Source organism: Callorhinchus milii, unplaced genomic scaffold, assembly GCF_018977255.1.
Source record: "Callorhinchus milii isolate IMCB2004 unplaced genomic scaffold, IMCB_Cmil_1.0 Scaffold95, whole genome shotgun sequence".
Classification (NCBI taxonomy): Eukaryota; Metazoa; Chordata; class Chondrichthyes; order Chimaeriformes; family Callorhinchidae; genus Callorhinchus; species Callorhinchus milii.
In genome coordinates this window covers 38,844-58,873 of record NW_024704836.1, presented here as the reverse complement: position 1 = coordinate 58,873, position 20,030 = coordinate 38,844, and the positions used below count along the sequence as shown (strand labels likewise).

Below are 20,030 nucleotides of genomic sequence, written 5' to 3'. Positions count from 1 at the left end.
TGCTATCGAATGGGCTTCCACCAGCCTTTCAGGCAACGCATTCCAGATGCATCTGTGTCTCTATCTCTGAATTTGGAACCAATTTTGGGACCCGCTGTACCCAGTTCATACCCTGGGGGAGGCTGTAGCTTCACTAAGACACCTCCCCTCCTCCCCAGCTCCACCTCCCATCACTGGGGGGAGGTGAGGTCCACTTCCGATGTGGTGCAGACTTTACTCTGTCAGAGCTTCATTCCAGAGACATAGAGAGAGGGAGAGACAGAGAGACACAGATAGAGAGAGGAACCTGTGCTCTGGTGTGAGGTTCCCAAAGTTAATCCAAGTCTCTGCCAACAATGAGTCTGTCCTTTCTCACTGTCTCTCTGATCTCCATCCTATGGCCCTGTGAGTATCTCTCAACATCTCTCAATTCCCCTCAGGCTCCCAAATACACTGGGATTTCATATCATCCTCCCCTCTCTTTGTCTGAGAAGATCCGGCTCTGTGTATGTGTGTGTATGTGTATGTGTGAGTGTGTGCGCCCGTATGTGTATGTAATTCCGAGGATCAGACCAGGACATTCCCTGTGGTCAGGATGACGGATGTTATATTGTCTTTGCAGGTCTGTCACTGGGAGCTTTGGTGACTCAGAGGCCGCGGACAGTCACAGCCAGAGAGGGGGAGACAGTGACTTTGAGATGTAGCCACAACGACAAATCCCTTAATATGATGCTCTGGTACATCCAACCCCATCAGGGAGGCCTCACATTGATCGGATACGGTTATTTGTCAAACCCAACGTATGAGAAAGGCTTTGAATCTGGTTACAACATTACACAGAGTAATGACAAAAATAAATCATCCCTGGAGATCTCCAGCATGAACCCAACCCAGGAGGGGGTGTATTACTGCGCTGCGAGAGAAGGGCACAGCGTGAGAGAGAGACAGATCTCTCGTACATAAACCTCACACAGGATACACAACCACTCGATTCTATACACACACACACCAGCCCCTCCCGCGCCAACACCTGCCCTCAGTCTCTGCAGAAATAAAATCTATCAACACAGACGATTGAGAGACAGAGAGAAATCGAGGTTCAGGGCCGGAGTAGCCACGGCTCCATGTCGCCCACTCTCCACACTGTTCCCTCTGTGTCTCTGTCTCTGTCCCCGATTAAAGCAGTCAGTGCGGGGAACACACACACCCACCGACTCACTCACACACTCACTGCCTCACTGACACTCTCACACTCACACACACTGACTCCCAAACTCACTGACTCTCCAACTCAAAGCCAACAAGAACTGGGGTTTACTCAGCGCCTTCATGGGTCTTCATGGCCGGCAAACATGGGGTGGGTCTGTCTCTCACACCTTCTGAGACACCGACACAAAAAGATAAGACGGTCCCCGACTGCATCTACAAAATCACATTGAATTAACCCCCTCACTGCCTATCGCCTGCCACACAGATAATTATCATTCACACTTCCCTTCCATAGTCACCAACATGAGTGCTTAACTTTCCCTGACTCTTCTCTGTCTAATTCCAACTCCCCAATACACACACAGTAGTAACTGCCTCATGTCGAACGCACACAAACACACAATACTAACCATCTCCCTGCCTCCATTGAGCCAACTTCCTACAGCGTATCTTCTCCAGGTCTCCATATCTAAAATTGGGAAAAACTTTGCACTCTGTAGTTACAAGTCTATCCCCGAGGGGAGGCTGCAGCGTCACTGATTCACTCTCCCATCCCACGGGGTGGGGGTGGAGGTTGGGGGTTGTGAAATGCTTCAAATACTTTGGTGTCATTGGTGCATTCAATCCGTCAGAGCTTCAGTCCACAGAAAAAAAAGAGTCAGAGAGAGATAGAGAGAGTCGATGTGAGAGATAAAAAGAGTGTGAGATACAGTGTGTGACCGCGTGTGAGGATAAAGAGGGAGGAAGAGAGAACTGAGGTGTGAGGATCCCAATGTTAATCCAAGTCTCTGCCAACAATGAGTCTGTCCTTTCTCACTATGTCTCTGATCTCCATCCTATGGCCTTGTGAGTATCTCTCAACATCTCTCAATTCCCCTCAGGTGCCCAATTCCACTGGGATTTCATATCATCCTCCACTCTCTCTGTCTGAGAAGATCTGACTCTGTGTATGTATGTGTATGTGTATATGTGTGAGTGTGTGCGCCCGTATGTGTATGTAATTCTGGGAATCAGACTAGGACCTTCTCGTGGACAGGATGATGGATGTTATATTGCCTTTGCAGGTCTGTCACTGGGAGCTTTGGTGACTCAGTGGCCGCGGACAGTCACAGCCAGAGAGGGGGAGACAGTGACTTTGAATTGTCACCAGGATGACAGCTCCCTTAATACGATGCTCTGGTACCTCCAACCCCATCAGGGAGGCCTCACATTGATCGGGTATGGCGTTTACTCAGTGATAACGCATGAGAGACCTGACTACAACATTACCACAACACCCGACAACATGAACTCCACCCTGGAGATCACCAGCATGAACCCAACCCAGGAGGGGGTGTATTACTGCGCTGCGAGAGAAGGGCACAGCGTGAGAGAGAGACAGATCTCTCGTACATAAACCTCACACAGGATACACAACGACTCGATTCTATACACACACACACACCAGCCCCTCCCCCACCAACACCTGCCCTCAGTCTCCGCAGAAATAAAACCCATCAACACAGACGATTGTGAGACAGAGAGAAATAGAGGTTCAGGGCCGGAGTAGCCACGGCTCCATGTCGCCCACTCTCCACACTGTTCACTCTACGTCTCCGATGCAACGACTAATTTTATGACCTCTTGTTCCCAGGCTATACTTTGGTGGAGGCTGTAGCTCCACTAAGACAAACCCACTCCCCCATATCTCCTCTCCAACCAATGTCCCACAACGTGGGTGGGGAGTGGGGGGGAAGGCCACTTCCGTTGTGGTGCCGACACTTTGGTGTCATGTGAGCCTTTTCCTTTCCAGAGCTTCATTCCACAGAGATAAGAGTGAGAGAGACAACGTTTAGGATTGAAGCGGAGAATTATTGAGAAAGTTAACTCGAAAGAGAGAGTGTCAGTGTTAAAGAAAGAGTGTATCTGAGAGAGAGAGAGGAACTTGAGTTCTGGTGTGAGGTTCTCAAGGTTAATCCAAGTCTCTGCCAACAATGAGTCTGTCCTTTCTCACTGTCTCTCTGATCTCCATCCTATGGCCCTGTGAGTATCTCCCAAAGAATCTCAATTCCCCTCAGGCTCCCAAATACACTGGGATTACATATCATCCTCTCCTCTCTCTGTCTGAGAGGATCCGGCTCTGTGTATGTGTGTGTATGTGTGTATGTGTGAGTGTGTGCGCCCGTATGTGTATGTAATTCCGAGGATCAGACTAGGACCTTCTCGTGGGCAGGATGATGGATGTTATATTGTCTTTGCAGGTCTGTCACTGGGAGCTTTGGTGACTCAGTGGCCGCGGACAGTCACAGCCAGAGAGGGGGAGACTGTGAGTTTGAGATGTAGCCACAACGACAAATCCCTTAAAATGATGCTCTGGTACATCCAACCCCATCAGGGAGGCCTCACATTGATTGGATATAACGAACTCTCAACCGTATATGAGGACAAGTTTAAATCCGGCTACAACATTACCAAGACACCTGACAACATGAACTCCACCCTGGAGATCACCAACATGAACCCAACCCAGGAGGGGGTGTATTACTGCGCTGCGAGAGAAGGGCACAGCGTGAGAGAGAGACAGATCTCTCGTACATAAACCTCACACAGGATACACAACGACTCGATTCTGTACACACACACACCAGCCCCTCCCCCACCAACACCTGCCCTCAGTCTCCGCAGAAATAAAACCCATCAACACAGACGATTGAGGACAGAGAGAAATCGAGGTTCAGGGCCGGAGTAGCCACAGCTCCATGTCGCCCACTCTCCACACTGTTCCCTCTGTGTCTCTAGAGTCTGAATCTGGGACCAATTTTGTGATCTCGTGTTCCTGACCAATACCCCGGGGGAGGCTGTAACTTCACTAAAAGGCTTCCCTTTCCCCACATCTCAAACCTCCCACCAATGCCCCACTGGCGGGTGGGGCACGAGACCGATGTAGAATCACAGAATTATACAGCGCAGATGGAGGCCATTCGGCTCATCGTGTCTGTGCCGGTCTTTGAAAAGAGCTTCCAATTCGACCCCACTCCCCCGCTCTCTCCCTATAACCTGCAAACTTGTCCTCCCCAAATAGGTATCTACTGGTCTCATAAAAGCTGTTATCGAATGGGCTTCCACCAGCCTTTCAGGCAACGCATTCCAGATGCATCTGTATTCCTATCTCTGAATTTGGAGCCAATCTTGGGACCCGCTGTACCCAGTTCATACCCTGGGGGAGGCTGTAGCTTCACTAAGATACCTCCCCTCCTCCCCAGCTCCACCTCCCATCACTGGGGGGAGGTGAGGCCCACTTCCGATGTGGTGCAGACTTTACTCTGTCAGAGCCTCATTCCAGAGACATAGAGAGAGGGAGAGACAGAGAGACGCAGATAGAGAGAGGAACCTGAGCTCTGGTGTGAGGTTCCCATTGTTAATCCAAGTCTCTGCCAACAATGAGTCTGTCCTTTCTCACTGTCTCTCTGATCTCCATCCTCTGGCCCTGTGAGTATCTCTCAACATCTCTCAATTCCCTTCAGGGTCCCAAAGCCATTGGGATTTCATATCCAAACCCTCTTTCTGTTTGAGGGATGTGTTTGTGTGAATGTGAGTTTGTGTGTGTGTGTCATTCCGGGAATCAGACCAGAACATTCCCTGTGGGCAGGATGACCTGATGTTATATTGTCTTTGCAGGTCTGTCACTGGGAGCTTTGGTGACTCAGTTGCCGCGGACAGTCACAGCCAGAGAGGGGGAGACAGTGACTTTGAATTGTCACCAGAAGGACACAGCCTATCAAACAATGCTGTGGTACCTCCAACCCCATCAGGGAGGCCTCACATTGATTGGATACGGTTTTGCGTCAAACCCAACGATGGAGGATGCTTACAAACTTGACTACGAAGTTAAACAGACAGACGACTATAAGAACTGTTCCCTGGAGATCAAGAAGGCAACCCAGGAGGGGGTGTATTACTGCGCTGCGAGAGAAGGGCACAGCGTGAGAGAGAGACAGACCTCTCGTACATAAACCTCACACAGGATACACAACGACTCGATTCTATACACACACACACCAGCCCCTCCCCCGCCAACACCTGCCCTCAGTCTCTGCGGAAATAAAACCCATCGACACAGACGATTGAGAGACAGAGAGAAATCGAGGTTCAGGGCCGGAGTAGCCACAGCTCCATGTCACCCACTCTCCTCACTGTTCCCTCTGTGTCTCTGAATCTGAATCTGGGACCAATTTTGTGATCTCGTGTTCCTGACCAATACCCCGGGGGAGGCTGTAACTTCACTAAAAGGCTTCCCTTTCCCCTCATCTCAAACCTCCCACCAATGCCCCACTGGTGGGTGGGGCACAAGACCCACTTCCGATGTAGAATCGAATAGAATTATACAGCGCAGATGGAGACCATTCGGCTCATCGTGTCTGTGCCGGTCTTTGAAAAGAGCTTCCAATTCGACCCCACTCCCCCACTCTCTCCCCATAACCTGCAAACTTGTCCTCCCCAAATAGTTATTTGCTTCTCCCTTAGAAGCTTTTAAGCCTTAGAAGAGAGACACAGATAGTGAGAGGAACCTGAGCTCTGGTGTGAGGTTCCCAACGTTAATCCAAGTCTCTGCCAACAATGTGTCTGTCCTTTCTCACTGTCTCTCTGATCCCCATCCTCTGGCCCTGTGAGTATCTCCCAACGTCTCTCATCCCCGTAAACTCTCAAATCCACAGGGATTTCATATCACACCTCTCTCTCTCCGCGATGATTGCGCTTTGTGTGTGTGCATAATCCATTGAACACCCGCCAGGACATTCAGCTCAGATTCCCTGTTGGAGGGATCTCATTGTTATATTGTCTTTGCAGGTCTGTCACTGGGAGCTTTGGTGACTCAGTGGCCGCGGACAGTCACAGCCAGAGAGGGGGAGACAGTGACTTTGAATTGTCACCAGGACAATACTGCCAGTACTGACATTACAATGCTCTGGTACATCCAACCCCATCAGGGAGGCCTCACATTGATCGGATATAACCGATTCTCAACCGAATATGAGGACAAGTTTAAATCCGGCTACAACATTACCAAGACACCTGACAACATGAACTCCACCCTGGAGATCTCCAACATCAACCCAACCCAGGAGGGGGTGTATTACTGCGCTACGAGAGAAGGGCACAGCGTGAGAGAGAGACAGATCTGTCATACATAAACCTCACACAGGATACACAACGACTCGATTCTATACACACACACACACACACACCAGTCCCTCCCCCACCAACACCTGCCCTCACTCTCTGTGGAAATAAAATCCATCAACACAGCCGATTGAGAGACAGAGAGAAATAAAGGTTCAGGGCCGGAGTCGCCACGGCTCCATGTCGCCCACTGTTCCCTCTGTGTCTCTGAGTCTGAATCTGGGACCAATTTTGTGATCTCGTGTTCCTGACCAATACCCCGGGGGAGGCTGTAACTTCACTAAAAGGCTTCCCTTTCCCCACATCTCAAACCTCCCACCAATGCCCCACTGGTGGGTGGGGCACGAGACCCACTTCCGATGTAGAATCGTAGAATTATACAGCGCACATGGAGGCCATTCGGCTCATTGTGTCTGTGCCGGTCTTTGAAAAGAGCTTCCAATTCAACCCCACTCCCCCCCTCTCACCCCATAACCTGCAAACTTGTCCTCCCCAAATCCTCTGCTTCTCTCATAAAAGCTGTTATCGAATGGGCTTCCACCAGCCTTTCAGGCAACGCATTCCAGATGCATCTGTATTTCTATCTCTGAATTTGGAACCAATTTTGGGACCCGCTGTACCCAGTTCATACCCTGGGGGAGGCTGTAGCTTCACTAGGACACCTCCCCTCCTCCCCAGCTCCACCTCCCATCACTGGGGGGAGGTGAGGCCCACTTCCGATGTGGTGCAGACTTTACTCTGTCAGAGCTTCATTCCAGAGACATAGAGAGAGGGAGAGACAGAGAGACAGTGACAGAGAGAGGAACCTGAGCTCTGGTGTGAGGTTCCCAATGTTAATCCAAGTCTCTGCCAACAATGCGTCTGTCCTTTCTCACTGTCTCTCTGATCTCCATCCTCTGGCCCTGTGAGTATCTCCCAACATTTCTCTTCCCCGTAAACTCTCAAATCCACAGGGATTTCATATCACACCCTCTCTCTGTCCGCGATGATTGCGCTTTGTGTGTGTGTGCGTAATCCATTGAACACCCCCCAGGACATTCAGCCCAGATTCCCTGTCGGAGGGATCTCATTGTTATATTGTCTTTGCAGGTCTGTCACTGGGAGCTTTGGTGACTCAGAGGCCGCGGACAGTCATAGCCAGAGAGGGGGAGACAGTGACTTTGAGATGTCGCCAGGACGATAGCTCCGTTTATACGATGCTCTGGTACATCCAACCCCATCAGGGAGGCCTCACATTGATCGCTTATGTCTCTGCATCAACCCCAAACTATGAGAAGGGTTTTGAATCTGACTACAAAGTTAACCAGACCAGTAACAGGAAGGAGTCCTTCTTGGAGATCTCCAGATTGACCCCAACCCAGGAGGGGGTGTATTACTGTGCTGCGAGAGAAGGGCACAGCGTGAGAGAGAGACAGATCTCTCGTACATAAACCTCACACAGGATACACAACCACTAGATTCTATACACACACACACACACACCAGCCCCTCCCGCGCCAACACCTGCCCTCAGTCTCTGCAGAAATAAAACCCATCAACACAGATGATTGAGAGACAGAGAGAAATCGAGGTTCAGGGCCGGAGTAGCCACGGCTCCATTTCGCCCACTCTCCACACTGTTCCCTCTGTGCCTCTGTCTCTGAATCTGGGACCAATTTTGTGACTTGCAGTTCCTGGACCAGACCCTGGGGGAGGCTGTGGCTTCACTAAGACATCTCCACCTCCCACCAATGTCCCTCGGTGGGGGGCGGGAGTGACACCCACTTCCGATGTGGTACCGACACCTTGGGGTCATTGGTGCCTTTACTCTGCTGGAGCTTAATTCCACAAATACAGAGAGAGAGAGAGAGTGAGAGACAGAGGGAGACAACCATTAGGAGAGAGGGGGAGTGTTGTTGAGAAAGGTAAACAGAAAGAGGGCGTGTGACAGTGGGGGGGGAGAGAGAGAGAGGAACCTGAGCTCTGGTGTGAGGTTCTCAATGTTAATCCAAGTCTCTGCCAACAATGAGTCTGTCCTTTCTCACTATCTCTCTGATCTCCATCCTATGGCCCTGTGAGTATCTCCCAAAGTCTCTCAATTCCCCTCAGGCTCCCAATTCCAATGGGATTTTGATATCATCCTCCACTCTCTCTGTCTGAGAATATCTGGCTCTGTGTATGTGTGTGTATGTGCATGTGTGTATGTGTGAGTGTGTGCGCCCGTATGTGTATGTCATTCCGGGGATCAGACCAGGACATTCCCTGTGGGCAGGATGATGGATGTTATATTGTCTTTGCAGGTCTGTCACTGGGAGCTTTGGTGACTCAGTGGCCGGAGACAGTCACAGCCAGAGAGGGGGAGACAGTGACTTTGAGATGTCACCAGGATGACAGTGCCCTTGATACGATGCTCTGGTACATCCAACCCCATCAGGGAGGCCTCACATTGATTGGATACGGTTTTATGTCAACTCCAACGATTGAGGATGACAAACCTGACTACAAAATTACACAGACTGATGACTATAAGAACTGCTCCTTGGAGATCAAGAACGTAGCCCAGGAGGGGGTGTATTACTGCGCTGCGAGAGAAGGGCACAGTGTGAGAGAGAGACAGATCTCTCGTACATAAACCTCACACGGGATACCCAACGACTCGATTCTATACACACACACACACACCAGCCCCTCCCCCGCCAACACCTGCCCTCAGTCTCTGCAGAAATAAAACTCAACAACACATGACTGAGAGACAGAGAGAAATAGAGGTTCAGGGCCGGAGTAGCCACGGCTCCATGTCGCCCACTCTCCACACTGTTCCCTCTACGTCTCCGAACCAACGACTAATTTTATGATCTCCCAGGCCATACTTTGGGGGAGGCTGTAGCTTCACTAAGACTCCCCCACATCTCCTCTCCAACCAATGTCCCACTAGGTGGGTGGGGAGTGGGGGGGGGGGAGAGGTCACTTCCGATATGGTGCCGACACTTTGGTGTCATTGGAGCCTTTCCTTTTCCAGAGCTTCACGGAGATACAGTGAGAGAGACAACATTTAGGATAGAGGGGGAGAGTTACTGAGAAAGAGAGAGTGTGAGTGTTAAAGAAAGAGTTAAAGAACGAGTTAAAGAAAGAGTGTATATGAGAGAGAGAAAGGAACCTGAGCTCTGGTGTGAGGTTCCCAATGTTAATCCAAGTCTCTGCCAACAATGAGTCTGTCCTTTCTCACTGTCTCTCTGGTCTCCATCCTCTGGCCCTGTGAGTATCTCCCAAAGTCTCCCAATTCCTCTCAGGCTCCCAATTCCAATCGGATTTCATATCATCCTCCACTCTGTCTGTCTGAGAAGATCCGGCTCTGTGTATGTGTGTGTATGTGTATATACATATACGTATGTAATTCCGGGGATCAGACCAGGACATTCCCTGTGGGCAGGATGATGGATGTTATATTGTCTTTGCAGGTCTGTCACTGGGAGCTTTGGTGACTCAGTGGCCGGGACAGTCACAGCCAGAGAGGGGGAGACAGTGAGTTTGAATTGTTATCAGAATGACACAGACTATCAAGTAATGCTCTGGTACTTCCAACCCCATCATGGAGGCCTCACATTGATCGCATACGCCGTGGTGACAACTCCAACGTATGAGAAAGGCTTTGAATCCGGCTACAATATGACAAAGACAACTGATGACAAGGAATCCTCCCTGAAGATCTCCAACTTGAACCCAACCCAGGAGGGGGTGTATTACTGCGCTGCGAGAGAAGGACACAGCGTGAGATAGAGACAGATCTCTCGTACATAAACCTCACACAGGACAAACAACGACTCGATTCTATACACACACACACCAGCCCCTCCCCCACCAACACCTGCCCTCAGTCTCCGCAGAAATAAAACCCAACAACACAGACCATTGAGAGACAGAGAGAAATAGAGGTTCAGGGCCGGAGTAGCCACGGCTCCATGTCGCCCACTCTCCACACTGTTCCCTCTGTGTCTCTGTCTCTGTCCCCGATTAAAGCCGTCAGGGCGGGGAACACACACACCCACCGACTCACTCACACACTCACTGCCTCACTGACACTCTCACACTCACACACACTGACTCCCAAACTCACTGACTCTCCAACTCAAAGCCAACAAGGACTGGGGTTTACTCAGCGCCTTCATGGGTCTTCATGGCCGGCAAACGTGGGGTGGGTCTGTCTCTCACACCTTCTGAGACACCGACACAAAAAGATAAGACGGTCCCCGACTGCATCTACAACGTCACCTTGAATTAACCCCCTCACTGCCAAATGGATAATTATCCTTCACACTTCTCTTCCATAGTCACCAACACCAGTGCTCAACTTTCCCTGAGTCTTCTCTGTCTCATCCCAACCCCCCAACACACACACACACAAGTAACTACCTCATGTTGAACACACACAAACACACAATATTAACCATCTCCCTGCCTCCATTGAACCAACTTCCTCCACCGTATTTTCTCTGTATCTCCATATCTAAACCTGGGAACAATTTTGAACCCTGTAGTTACAAGTCTATCCCCGAGGGGAGGCTGCAGCGTCACTGATTCACTCTCCTGTCCCACAGGGTGGGGGGTGGGGGGGGTTGGGGCTTGTGATATCTTTCGAATACTTTGGTGTCATTGGTGCCTTCAATCCGTCAGAGCTTCAGTCCAGAAAAAAAAGCCAGAGAGAGAGAGTCGATGTGAGAGATAAAAAGAGTGTGAGATACAGTGTGTGACCGCGTGTGAGGATAAAGAGGGAGGAAGAGAGAACTGAGGTGTGAGGTTCCCAATGTTAATCCAAGTCTCTGCCAACAATGTCCTCTCTCACTGTCTCTCTGATCTCCATCCTCTGGCCCTGTGAGTATCTCTCAACATATCTCTTATCCCCGTAAACTCTCAAATCCACAGGGATTTCACATCACACCCTCTCTCTGTCCGCGATGATTGCGCTTTGTGTGTGTGCGTAATCCATTGAACACCCCCCAGGACATTCAGCCCAGATTCCCTGTCGGCGGATCTCATTGTTATATTGTCTTTGCAGGTCTGTCACTGGGAGCTTTGGTGACTCAGGTGCCGCGGACAGTCACAGCCAGAGAGGGGGACACAGTTACTTTAAATTGTCACCAGAAGGACACAGCCTATCAAACAATGCTCTGGTACCTACAACCCCATCAGGGAGGCCTCACATTGATTGGATACGGTTATTTGTCAAACCCAACGATGGAGGATGCTTACAAACTTGAGTACGAAGTTAAACAGACAGATGACTATAAGAACTGTTCCCTGGAGATCAAGAAGGCAACCCAGGAGGGGGTGTATTACTGCGCTGCGAGAGAAGGGCACAGCGTGAGAGAGAGACAGATCTCTCGTACATAAACCTCACACAGGATACACAACCACTCGATTCTATACACACACACACACACCAGCCCCTCCCCCGCCAACACCTGCCCTCAGTCTCTGCAGAAATAAAACCCATCAACACAGACGATTGAGAGACAGAGAGAAGTAGAGGTTCAGGACCAGAGTAGCCACGGCTCCATGTCGCCCACTCTCCACACTGTTCCCTCTGTGTCTCTGTCTCTGAATCTGGTACCAATTTTGTGACTTGCAGTTCCTGGACCAGATCCTGGGGGAGGCTGTGGCTTCAGTAAGACACCCCCACTCCCCCACATCTCCACCCCCAACCAATGTCCCTCGGTGGGGGGCGGGAGTGACACCCACTTCCGATGTGGTACCGACACATTGGGGTCATTGCTGCCTTTACTGTGCTGGAGCTTAATTCCTCAGATACAGAGAGAGAGAGTGTGAGAGGCAGAGGGAGACAACCTTTGGGAAAGAGGGAGTGTTATTGAGAAAGGTAAAGAGAAAGAGAGACTGTGAGATTGAGGCGGAGAGAGAGAGTGGAACCTGAGCTCTGGTGTGAGGTTCCTAATGTTAATCCAAGTCTCTGCCAACAATGAGTCTGTCCTTTCTCACTGTCTCTCTGATCTCCATCCTCTGGCCCTGTGAGTATCTCTGGCCCTGTGAGTATCTCTCAACATCTCTCAATTCCCCTCAGGCTCCTGAATACACTGGGATTTCATATCATCCTCCACTCAACATCACCCCTTCGCCTCTATTGATGGATGTCCGCGATGATCCCGCTTTGTGTGTGTGTGTGTAATCCATTGATCACCTCCTTTCAGCCCAGATTCCCTGTCGGAGCGATCTCACTGTTATATTGTCTTTGCAGGTCTGTCACTGGGAGCTTTGGTGACTCAGTGGCCGGGGACAGTCACAGCCAGAGAGGGGGAGACAGTGACTTTGAATTGTTATCAGAATAACAAAGACTATGAAGTAATGCTCTGGTACCTCCAACCCCATCAGGGAGGCCTCACATTGCTCGGGTATGTCTACTACACAACGGTAACGCATGAGGAATCTGGTTACAACATTACCAAGACATCTGACAAGATGAACTCCACGCTGGAGATCTCCAGCGTGAACCCAACCCAGGAGGGGGTGTATTACTGCGCTGCGAGAGAAGGGCACAGCGTGAGAGAGAGACAGATCTCTCGTACATAAACCTCACACAGGATACACAACGACTCAATTAACCCCCTACACACACACACACACACACACATACATACAAACCAGTTCCTGCCCCACCAACACCTGCACCTCGTCTCTGCAAGAAGAAAACACAACAAAACAGTTCCCTCTATGTTTCTCTAAAATTTGGGACCAATTTTATGCTTGCAGTTACCAGTCCATACACGAGGGGAGGCAATAGGTTCACAGAGATTCCTCCCCGCCCCTTCCCCCCCATGTCTCCCACCTATCAATCGCGGCCACTGGGTGGTGGTGGGTGGGTGGGTGTGGGGGGGAGTGTTCTACTTGCCAGATGGCTCATAAGCTTTGGTGTCATTTTTGCTTCAACCTGCCAGAGCTTCATTCCGAAAGAGAGAGAGTGTGTGAGAGACGGAGAGAGGGGAGAGAGAAAGAAAGGGGTAGCAGTAGACGATGGCTTTATCTCCCCAACGCCCCACATCAATAATAATAATAATAATCCTTGCATTGATATTGTGCTTTTCACGTCTTCTCGACGTCTCAAAGTGCTTCACAGAATAGACTGTAAAGTGAATTGACTATATTTGTGGGCGAAACACGGCTGCCAATTGCGCACAGCAATGTCCCTCAAACAGTCGTGGATTGAACTGAGCAATTTATTACTGGTTTTTTCTTGAGGGGTTATTATCAGGCGTGTGGAGTGAGGAAACTCGCCCAAGGTTTCGCCCTGACCGGGAATCAAACCCAGGTCTCTCGCTTGCAAAGCCAGTGCTCTAACCACAAGGACTCCAGAAATATTATCCCCGTGCGAGACACGCTGATTATATGCAATTTATTGATGTTGTTGTTCACTCTATGTCTCTCTCCCGAAACCTGGGGCCAACTTTTCTCCCTCCCCTGGAGGGATGGAACTGTATCATGACTGGGAGTCTGGAGATCAGTGGGGTCTCCTTGGGGCGGAACTGGCTCCAAGATTATGTGCTTGGTAATGGAACGTCAGAATTGAGGCTACCCACTGCGATGATCTCGAGTCTGGGTCCTGAGCCAGGAGGAACCGGGCACTGCTGATGACAACACAGCCCAGCCTAGCTCATCGGCAGGACCTGCAAGGGCAGACCAGTCACTGGGGGCAGGGAATCCTTCCACCGAGTACCAGGAATGGAGGGGCTTCAATTACAAGGAGTGGCTAGAGACGCTGGGATTATTCTCCTTGGAAAAGGATAAGTAAGAGGAGACTTAATAGAGGTTTTCAAAATTATGAGGGGGATTCAATAGGGATTCAATCGACACCTGCACCCACCTCCCAACAACAGCCACTGGGGGGGGTGTCCACTCGCCACGTAGTTCATAAACTTTGCTGTCATTGTTGCCTTCAATTTACCAAAGCTTCAGTCCACAGAGAAGCAGAGAGAGAGAGAGAGAGAGGAACCTGAGCTCTGGTGTGAGGTTCCCAATGTTAATCCAAGTCTCTGCCAACAATGAGTCTGTCCTTTCTCTCTGTCTCTCTGATCTCCATCCTCTGGCCCTGTGAGTATCTCTCAACATCTCTCAATTCCCCTCAGGGTCTAAATACACTGGGATTTTATACCATCCTCCTCTCTCTGTGTCTGAGATGATCTCGCGGTGCTTGTGTATAAATGTGTGTGTGAGTATGTGAGTGTGTATGTCAGTGTGTGTGTGTGTAATCCCTGTGGGCAGGATGATTGATATTAAATTGTCTTTGCAGGTCTGTCGCTGGGAGCTTTGATGACTCAGTGGCCGGGGACAGTCACAGCCAGAGAGGGGGAGACAGTGACTTTGAGATGTTACCAGAATGACAGTGCCCTTGGTGCAATGCTCTAGTACCTCCAACCCCGCAAGGGAGGCCTCACATTGATCGGATATGTCTATGTGTCCCCAACGTATGAGAAAGGCTTTGAATCCGGCTACAACATGACAAAGACAACTGACGACAAGGAATCCTCCCTGGAGATCTCCAGCTTGAACGCAGCCCAGGAGGGGGTGTATTACTGTGCTGCTAGAGAAGGGCACAGCGTGAGAGAGAGACACATCTCTCACACATAAACCTCACACATAAACCTCACACAGGAGTCACGTGTGACTCCCGCCCCAAGCTTCCCCCGCCCCAACTGCACATACACACAGAAGGCCCCATCCGCTCCTCCACACCTGCACCCTTCAAATACAAAACCAGGTCAACGCAGGCAATGAGAGACAGAGAGAAAGCAAGTGGTTGAGGGCAGGAGTAGTCCATGGCTTTAGTTCACCAACTTATTGTCCCCATGTGAAATTCGCTGATTAAATGTCATTACCTCATGTCTCCGTCACGAAACCTGGGAACAACTTCTCTCCCTGCAGTTCCAGGGGGAGGGAGTGGGGAGTGGGGGGTGCGGGGAGCTGTAAAGTCACTAGAATTCAGCGAGGTCTCCTCAGGGCCGATCTGGTTCCAAGTTGATGTGCACGGCAATGGAATATCGGAATTGAGTCCACCATCTGTTCCTGTCTCTATACTGGTTCCGGAGTCAGTCGTGTTTGCAGTATTCCAGGGCACTGCTGATGACAGCACTGTCCAGTTTGGCTTATCAGCAGGACCCAGAAGGGCAGACCAGTCACTCGGAGTAAGGAATCCTCCCACTGAGCTCCTGTTAACACTGCAAACCAAAGCCCTAACGGGTAATGTGGTCCAAGGGTGGTGATAAGTCACCCAGGCCGGATGGGATGCTGAGGGAAGTAAGGGTGGAAATAACGGAGGCTCGGGCCACAATCTTGCTATCCTCCTTGGACATCAGAGAGGTGCCAGAGGACTGGAGGGTTACAAATGTCACTCCCCTATACAAAAAGGGGCAGAAGGATAAACCAGATAACCACAGGCCAGTCAGCCTGACGTCAGTAGTGGAGAAATTTCTAGGGACTATAATCCGGGACAAAATAAATTTTCAATGTGGGTTAATAAAGCACAGAGGCTGGAGAAGCCGGGATTATTCTCCTTGGAGCAGAGAAGGTGAAGAGGAGACGTATTAGAAGGTTTTAAAATTAAGAGGGGATTCGATAGAGTGAACAAGGAGAAACTATTCCCACTGGCGGGTGGGTCGGTAACCCGAGGACATGGATTTAAAATAGTTGTTAAAAGAAACAGAGTGGGGGGGGGGAAAACACAGTGAGTTGCTCAAATCTGGAATGCATTGCCTGAAAGGCTGGTGGAAGCCGATAACAACTTTGAGGAGAGAGGTAGACACTTATTTGGGATTGACAAGTTTGCAGGGCTATGGGGAGAACGCGGGGAAATGGGATTCATTTGGATAGTCCTTTCCAAAGATCCAGCACACACACACACGATGGGTCGAATGGCCTGCTTCCGAGCTGTATAATTATATGAATCTATGAATGCCCCACGATGGGGGAGTTCTGCTTTCATTATGGTTCAATACTTTGGTGCCATTGGTGGATTATCTGTGACAGAGATTTATATCTGAGGTGGGGGGGGGGGCGGAGGGGTGGGGAGTGGGAGGAGATACGTAGAGTGTAAGCGAGAAAGAGAAAAAGAGAGTGTGTGAGACATAGAGAGTGAGAGAGAAAGAGAGAGGAATCTGTGCTCTGGTGTGAGGTTCCCAATGTTAATCCAAGTCTCTGCCAACAATGAGTCTGTCCTTTCTCACTGTCTCTCTGATCTCCATCCTCTGGCCCTGTGAGTATCTCTCAACATCTCTCAATTCCCCTCAGGCTCCCAAATACACTCGGATTGCATATCATCCACTTCGATCTCTGTCTGAGATGATGCCACTCTGTGTGTGTGTGTGTGTGTGAGAATGTGTGAGTGTGTAATCCCGGGAATCAGAACATTCCCTGTGGGCAGGATGATGGATCCTGTCTTATTGTCTTTGCAGGTCTGTCACTGGGAGCTTTGCTGACTCAGTGGCCGGGGACAGTCACAGCCAGAGAGGGGGAGACAGAGAGTTTGCATTGTTATCAGAATGATACAGACTATCAAGTAATGCTCTGGTACCTCCAACCCCATCAGGGAGGCCTCACATTGATCGGATATGCCATGGTGTCGAGCCCAAATTACGAGGCGGGTATGGAAGCTCACTACACGATTACACAGACTAGAAACAAAGAATCCTCCCTGAAGATCTCCAACATGATCGCAGCCCGGGAGGGGGTGTATTACTGTGCTGCTAGAGATGGGCACAGTGTGAGAGAGAGACAGATCTCTCATACATAAACCTCACACAGGATACACAAAGCTTCCCCGTACCCCCCCCCCCACACACACAAGCGCTCCTTCCACATCCCCGACACCTGTACTCAGCCGCTTCAAATACAAAACCAGGTCAACACCGACGATGAGACACAGAGAGCGAAAGGGAGGCTTTGAGTTGAGGGGTAGATCATGGCTTTATCTCCGCATCTCCCCACAAACCCGCTGATTAAATGCAATTTCTTGTTGTTGCTGTTCACTCCGTGTCTCTGTCACGAAACCTGGAACCACTTCTCTCCCTGCAGTTCCTGCCCCTGTGGGTGCTGAAGCTTCACTGGTTGTCCAGAAGCCGGCGGGGTCTCCTCTGAGCCAAACTGGCTCCAAGGTGATGTGCTTGGCCATAGAATGTCTGAAATGAGTCCATCCATTGGGATGAGATGGAGTCCGGTTCCTGAGCAAATCCGCAGTCTTCCAGGGCGTTGCTGATGATAGCACAACCCAGCCTGGCTCATCGGCAGGACCAGGAAGGGCTAACCGGTCACTGGTGGCAGGGATTCCACCCTCTGAGCTTCTGTTCAAGCCAAAGCCCAACAGGTAGGTTGATCCTAACTGGAGAAGCAGTGAGAAAGCTTGCCAGACAGCAGTATCAATGGCAAGCTACGTGGTTTAACTGGTTACACTCCAACGCACAGTATGGGATCCCACCAAGCCTAGGAGCTCGCCAAACTGCACCTAACACTCTCCAGAATTAGTTAAGCAGGATGGGACCCTCTGGGGAGAGAGTGCACATGACATTCCAAGGATCTATCTCTGGGATTTGTATGTGTGGGTGGGTTACATGGACATTTCAGTTCAGTTTGGAGAATCTTAGCTGCTGTGATGGGTTTCCGCGTGTGTCCGACACCGGGCCGGCCAAAGAAAATGTCTCAGGACGTTCCTTCCCCCTCCCCACGTCTCCATAGCCCAACAATCATAGAATTATACATTGGGTCTGTTTCCAACAAGGAATACAATGTCCCACTCGGGGCACGGCTCATACACTATTTCAGCGCCTTGGGACGTCCACATCACTCCCACCCTCGCTCGCCTCCACTGGCTCCCCATCCCCCAGAGGATCGATTTTAAGATCCTCATCCTCACCTATAAGGCCATTCACGGCCTCGCTCCCTCCTACCTCTCCGACCTACTATCCCCCTACCTACCTGCCCATACCCTCCGTTCCTCTGGCTCCCATATGCTCCACATCCCCCGCCCCAACTGCCCTACCATCAGTGGCCGGGCCTTCAGCCTCTCAGCCCCGAGGCTCTGGAACTCCATCCCCCAGTGCCTTCGCCGCCTCCTCCCTTTCCTCCTTCAAGGCTGGTCTCAAGACATTTCTCTTTGACCGTGCCTTCAGCTCCCCTCTCGACTCTCTACCCCCTCCTCGCTCCCACCCTTCCCTCCCCTCACCCTGACCATTTCCCCCACTGCTCGGGTCCTGACCCAACCGTACATCGCCTTGGAACGTCCTCCCGACGTGAAAGGCGCTCTATAAATGGAATCTTGTTGCTTTTGTTGTATTGTGTCATTGGTGGATTATCTGTGACAGAGATTCACGTCTGTGGTGGAGGGGGCGGAGGGGTGGGGAGAGGGAGGAGACACGTTAGAGTGTAAGTGAGAGAGAGAAAAAGAGAGTGTGTGAGACATAGAGAGGGAGAGAGAAAGAGAGAGAGGAACCTGAGCTCTGGTGTGAGGTTCCCAAGGTTAATCCAAGTCTCTACCAACAATGAGTCTGTCCTTTCTCACTGTCTCTCTGATCTCCATCCTCTGGCCCTGTGAGTATCTCTCAACATCTCTCAATTCCCCTCAGGCTCCCAAATACACTCGGATTTCATGTCATCCACTTCTCTCTGTCTGAGATGATGCCACTCTGCATGTATGTGTGTGTATGTGTGCATGTCCGTATGTATGTGTGTGTGTGTGTGTGTTTAATCCCGGGATCAGACCAGAACATTCTCTGTGGGCAGAATGATGGATGTTATATTGTCTTTGCAGGTCTGTCAGTGGGAGCTTTGTTGACTCAGTGGCCGCGGACAGTCACAGCCAGAGAGGGGGAGACAGAGAGTTTGAATTGTTATCAGAATGACACAGACTATAACACAATGCTCTGGTACCTCCAACCCCATCAGGGAGGCCTAACATTGATCGGATATGCCTTGGTGTCAAACCCAAATTACGAGACGGGTATGGAAGCTCACTACACGATTACACAGACTGGAAACAAAGAATCCTCCCTGAAGATCTCCAACATGACTGCAATCCAGGAGGGGGTGTATTACTGTGCTGCTAAAGATGGGCACAGCGTGAGAGACAGACAGATCTCTCATACATAAACCTCACTCCCACACATACACACACACACAAGTGCCCCTTCCACATCCCCGACACCTGTACTCTGCCTTTTCAAATACAAAATGAGGTCAACCCCGACATTGAGACACAGAGAGCGAAAAGTAGGGTTTGAGTTGAGGGGCACATCATGGCTTTATCTCCCCATCTCCCTACATTATTTTCCCCATGTGGAACCCGCTGATTCAATGCAATTTCTTGTTGCTGTTGCTCACTCCGTGTCTCTGTCACGAAACCTGGAATCCACTTCTCTCTCTGCAGTTCCTGCCCCTGGTGGTGCTGTAGCTTCACTGGTTGTCTGGAAGCTGGCGGGGTCTCCTCTGAGCCAAACTGGCTACAAGGTGATGTGCTTGGCCATAGAATGTCTGAATTGAGTCCACCCATTGCGATGAGATGGAGTCCAGTTCCTGAGCGAGTCTGCAGTCTTCCAGGGCATTGCTGATGATGGAACAACCCAGTCTGGCTCATCGGCAGCACCAGGAATGGCTAACACATCACTGCTTCAAAGGAACCTACGCTCTTTGCTTCTGTTCAAGCCAAAGCACAACAG

The 20,030-nt window shown here is 50.5% G+C and overlaps 4 gene segments (V, D, J or C); all 4 read left to right on the top strand.

Moving 5' to 3' along the window:
• The first annotated feature begins 251 nt into the window (after nucleotides 1-251).
• LOC103173903 lies at nucleotides 252-1,020 on the top strand. The segment is given in 2 exon segments: nucleotides 252-384; nucleotides 602-1,020. Coding segments are annotated over 2 exon segments (390 nt in total).
• Nucleotides 1,021-3,127: 2,107 nt separating this feature from the next.
• On the top strand, nucleotides 3,128-3,783 carry LOC103191102. The segment is given in 2 exon segments: nucleotides 3,128-3,210; nucleotides 3,429-3,783. Coding segments are annotated over 2 exon segments (387 nt in total).
• Nucleotides 3,784-9,499: 5,716 nt separating this feature from the next.
• On the top strand, nucleotides 9,500-11,766 carry LOC103190981. The segment is given in 2 exon segments: nucleotides 9,500-9,582; nucleotides 11,381-11,766. Coding segments are annotated over 2 exon segments (384 nt in total).
• Nucleotides 11,767-12,231: 465 nt separating this feature from the next.
• LOC103190979 lies at nucleotides 12,232-12,923 on the top strand. The segment is given in 2 exon segments: nucleotides 12,232-12,347; nucleotides 12,575-12,923. Coding segments are annotated over 2 exon segments (381 nt in total).
• Nucleotides 12,924-20,030: the final 7,107 nt, after the last annotated feature.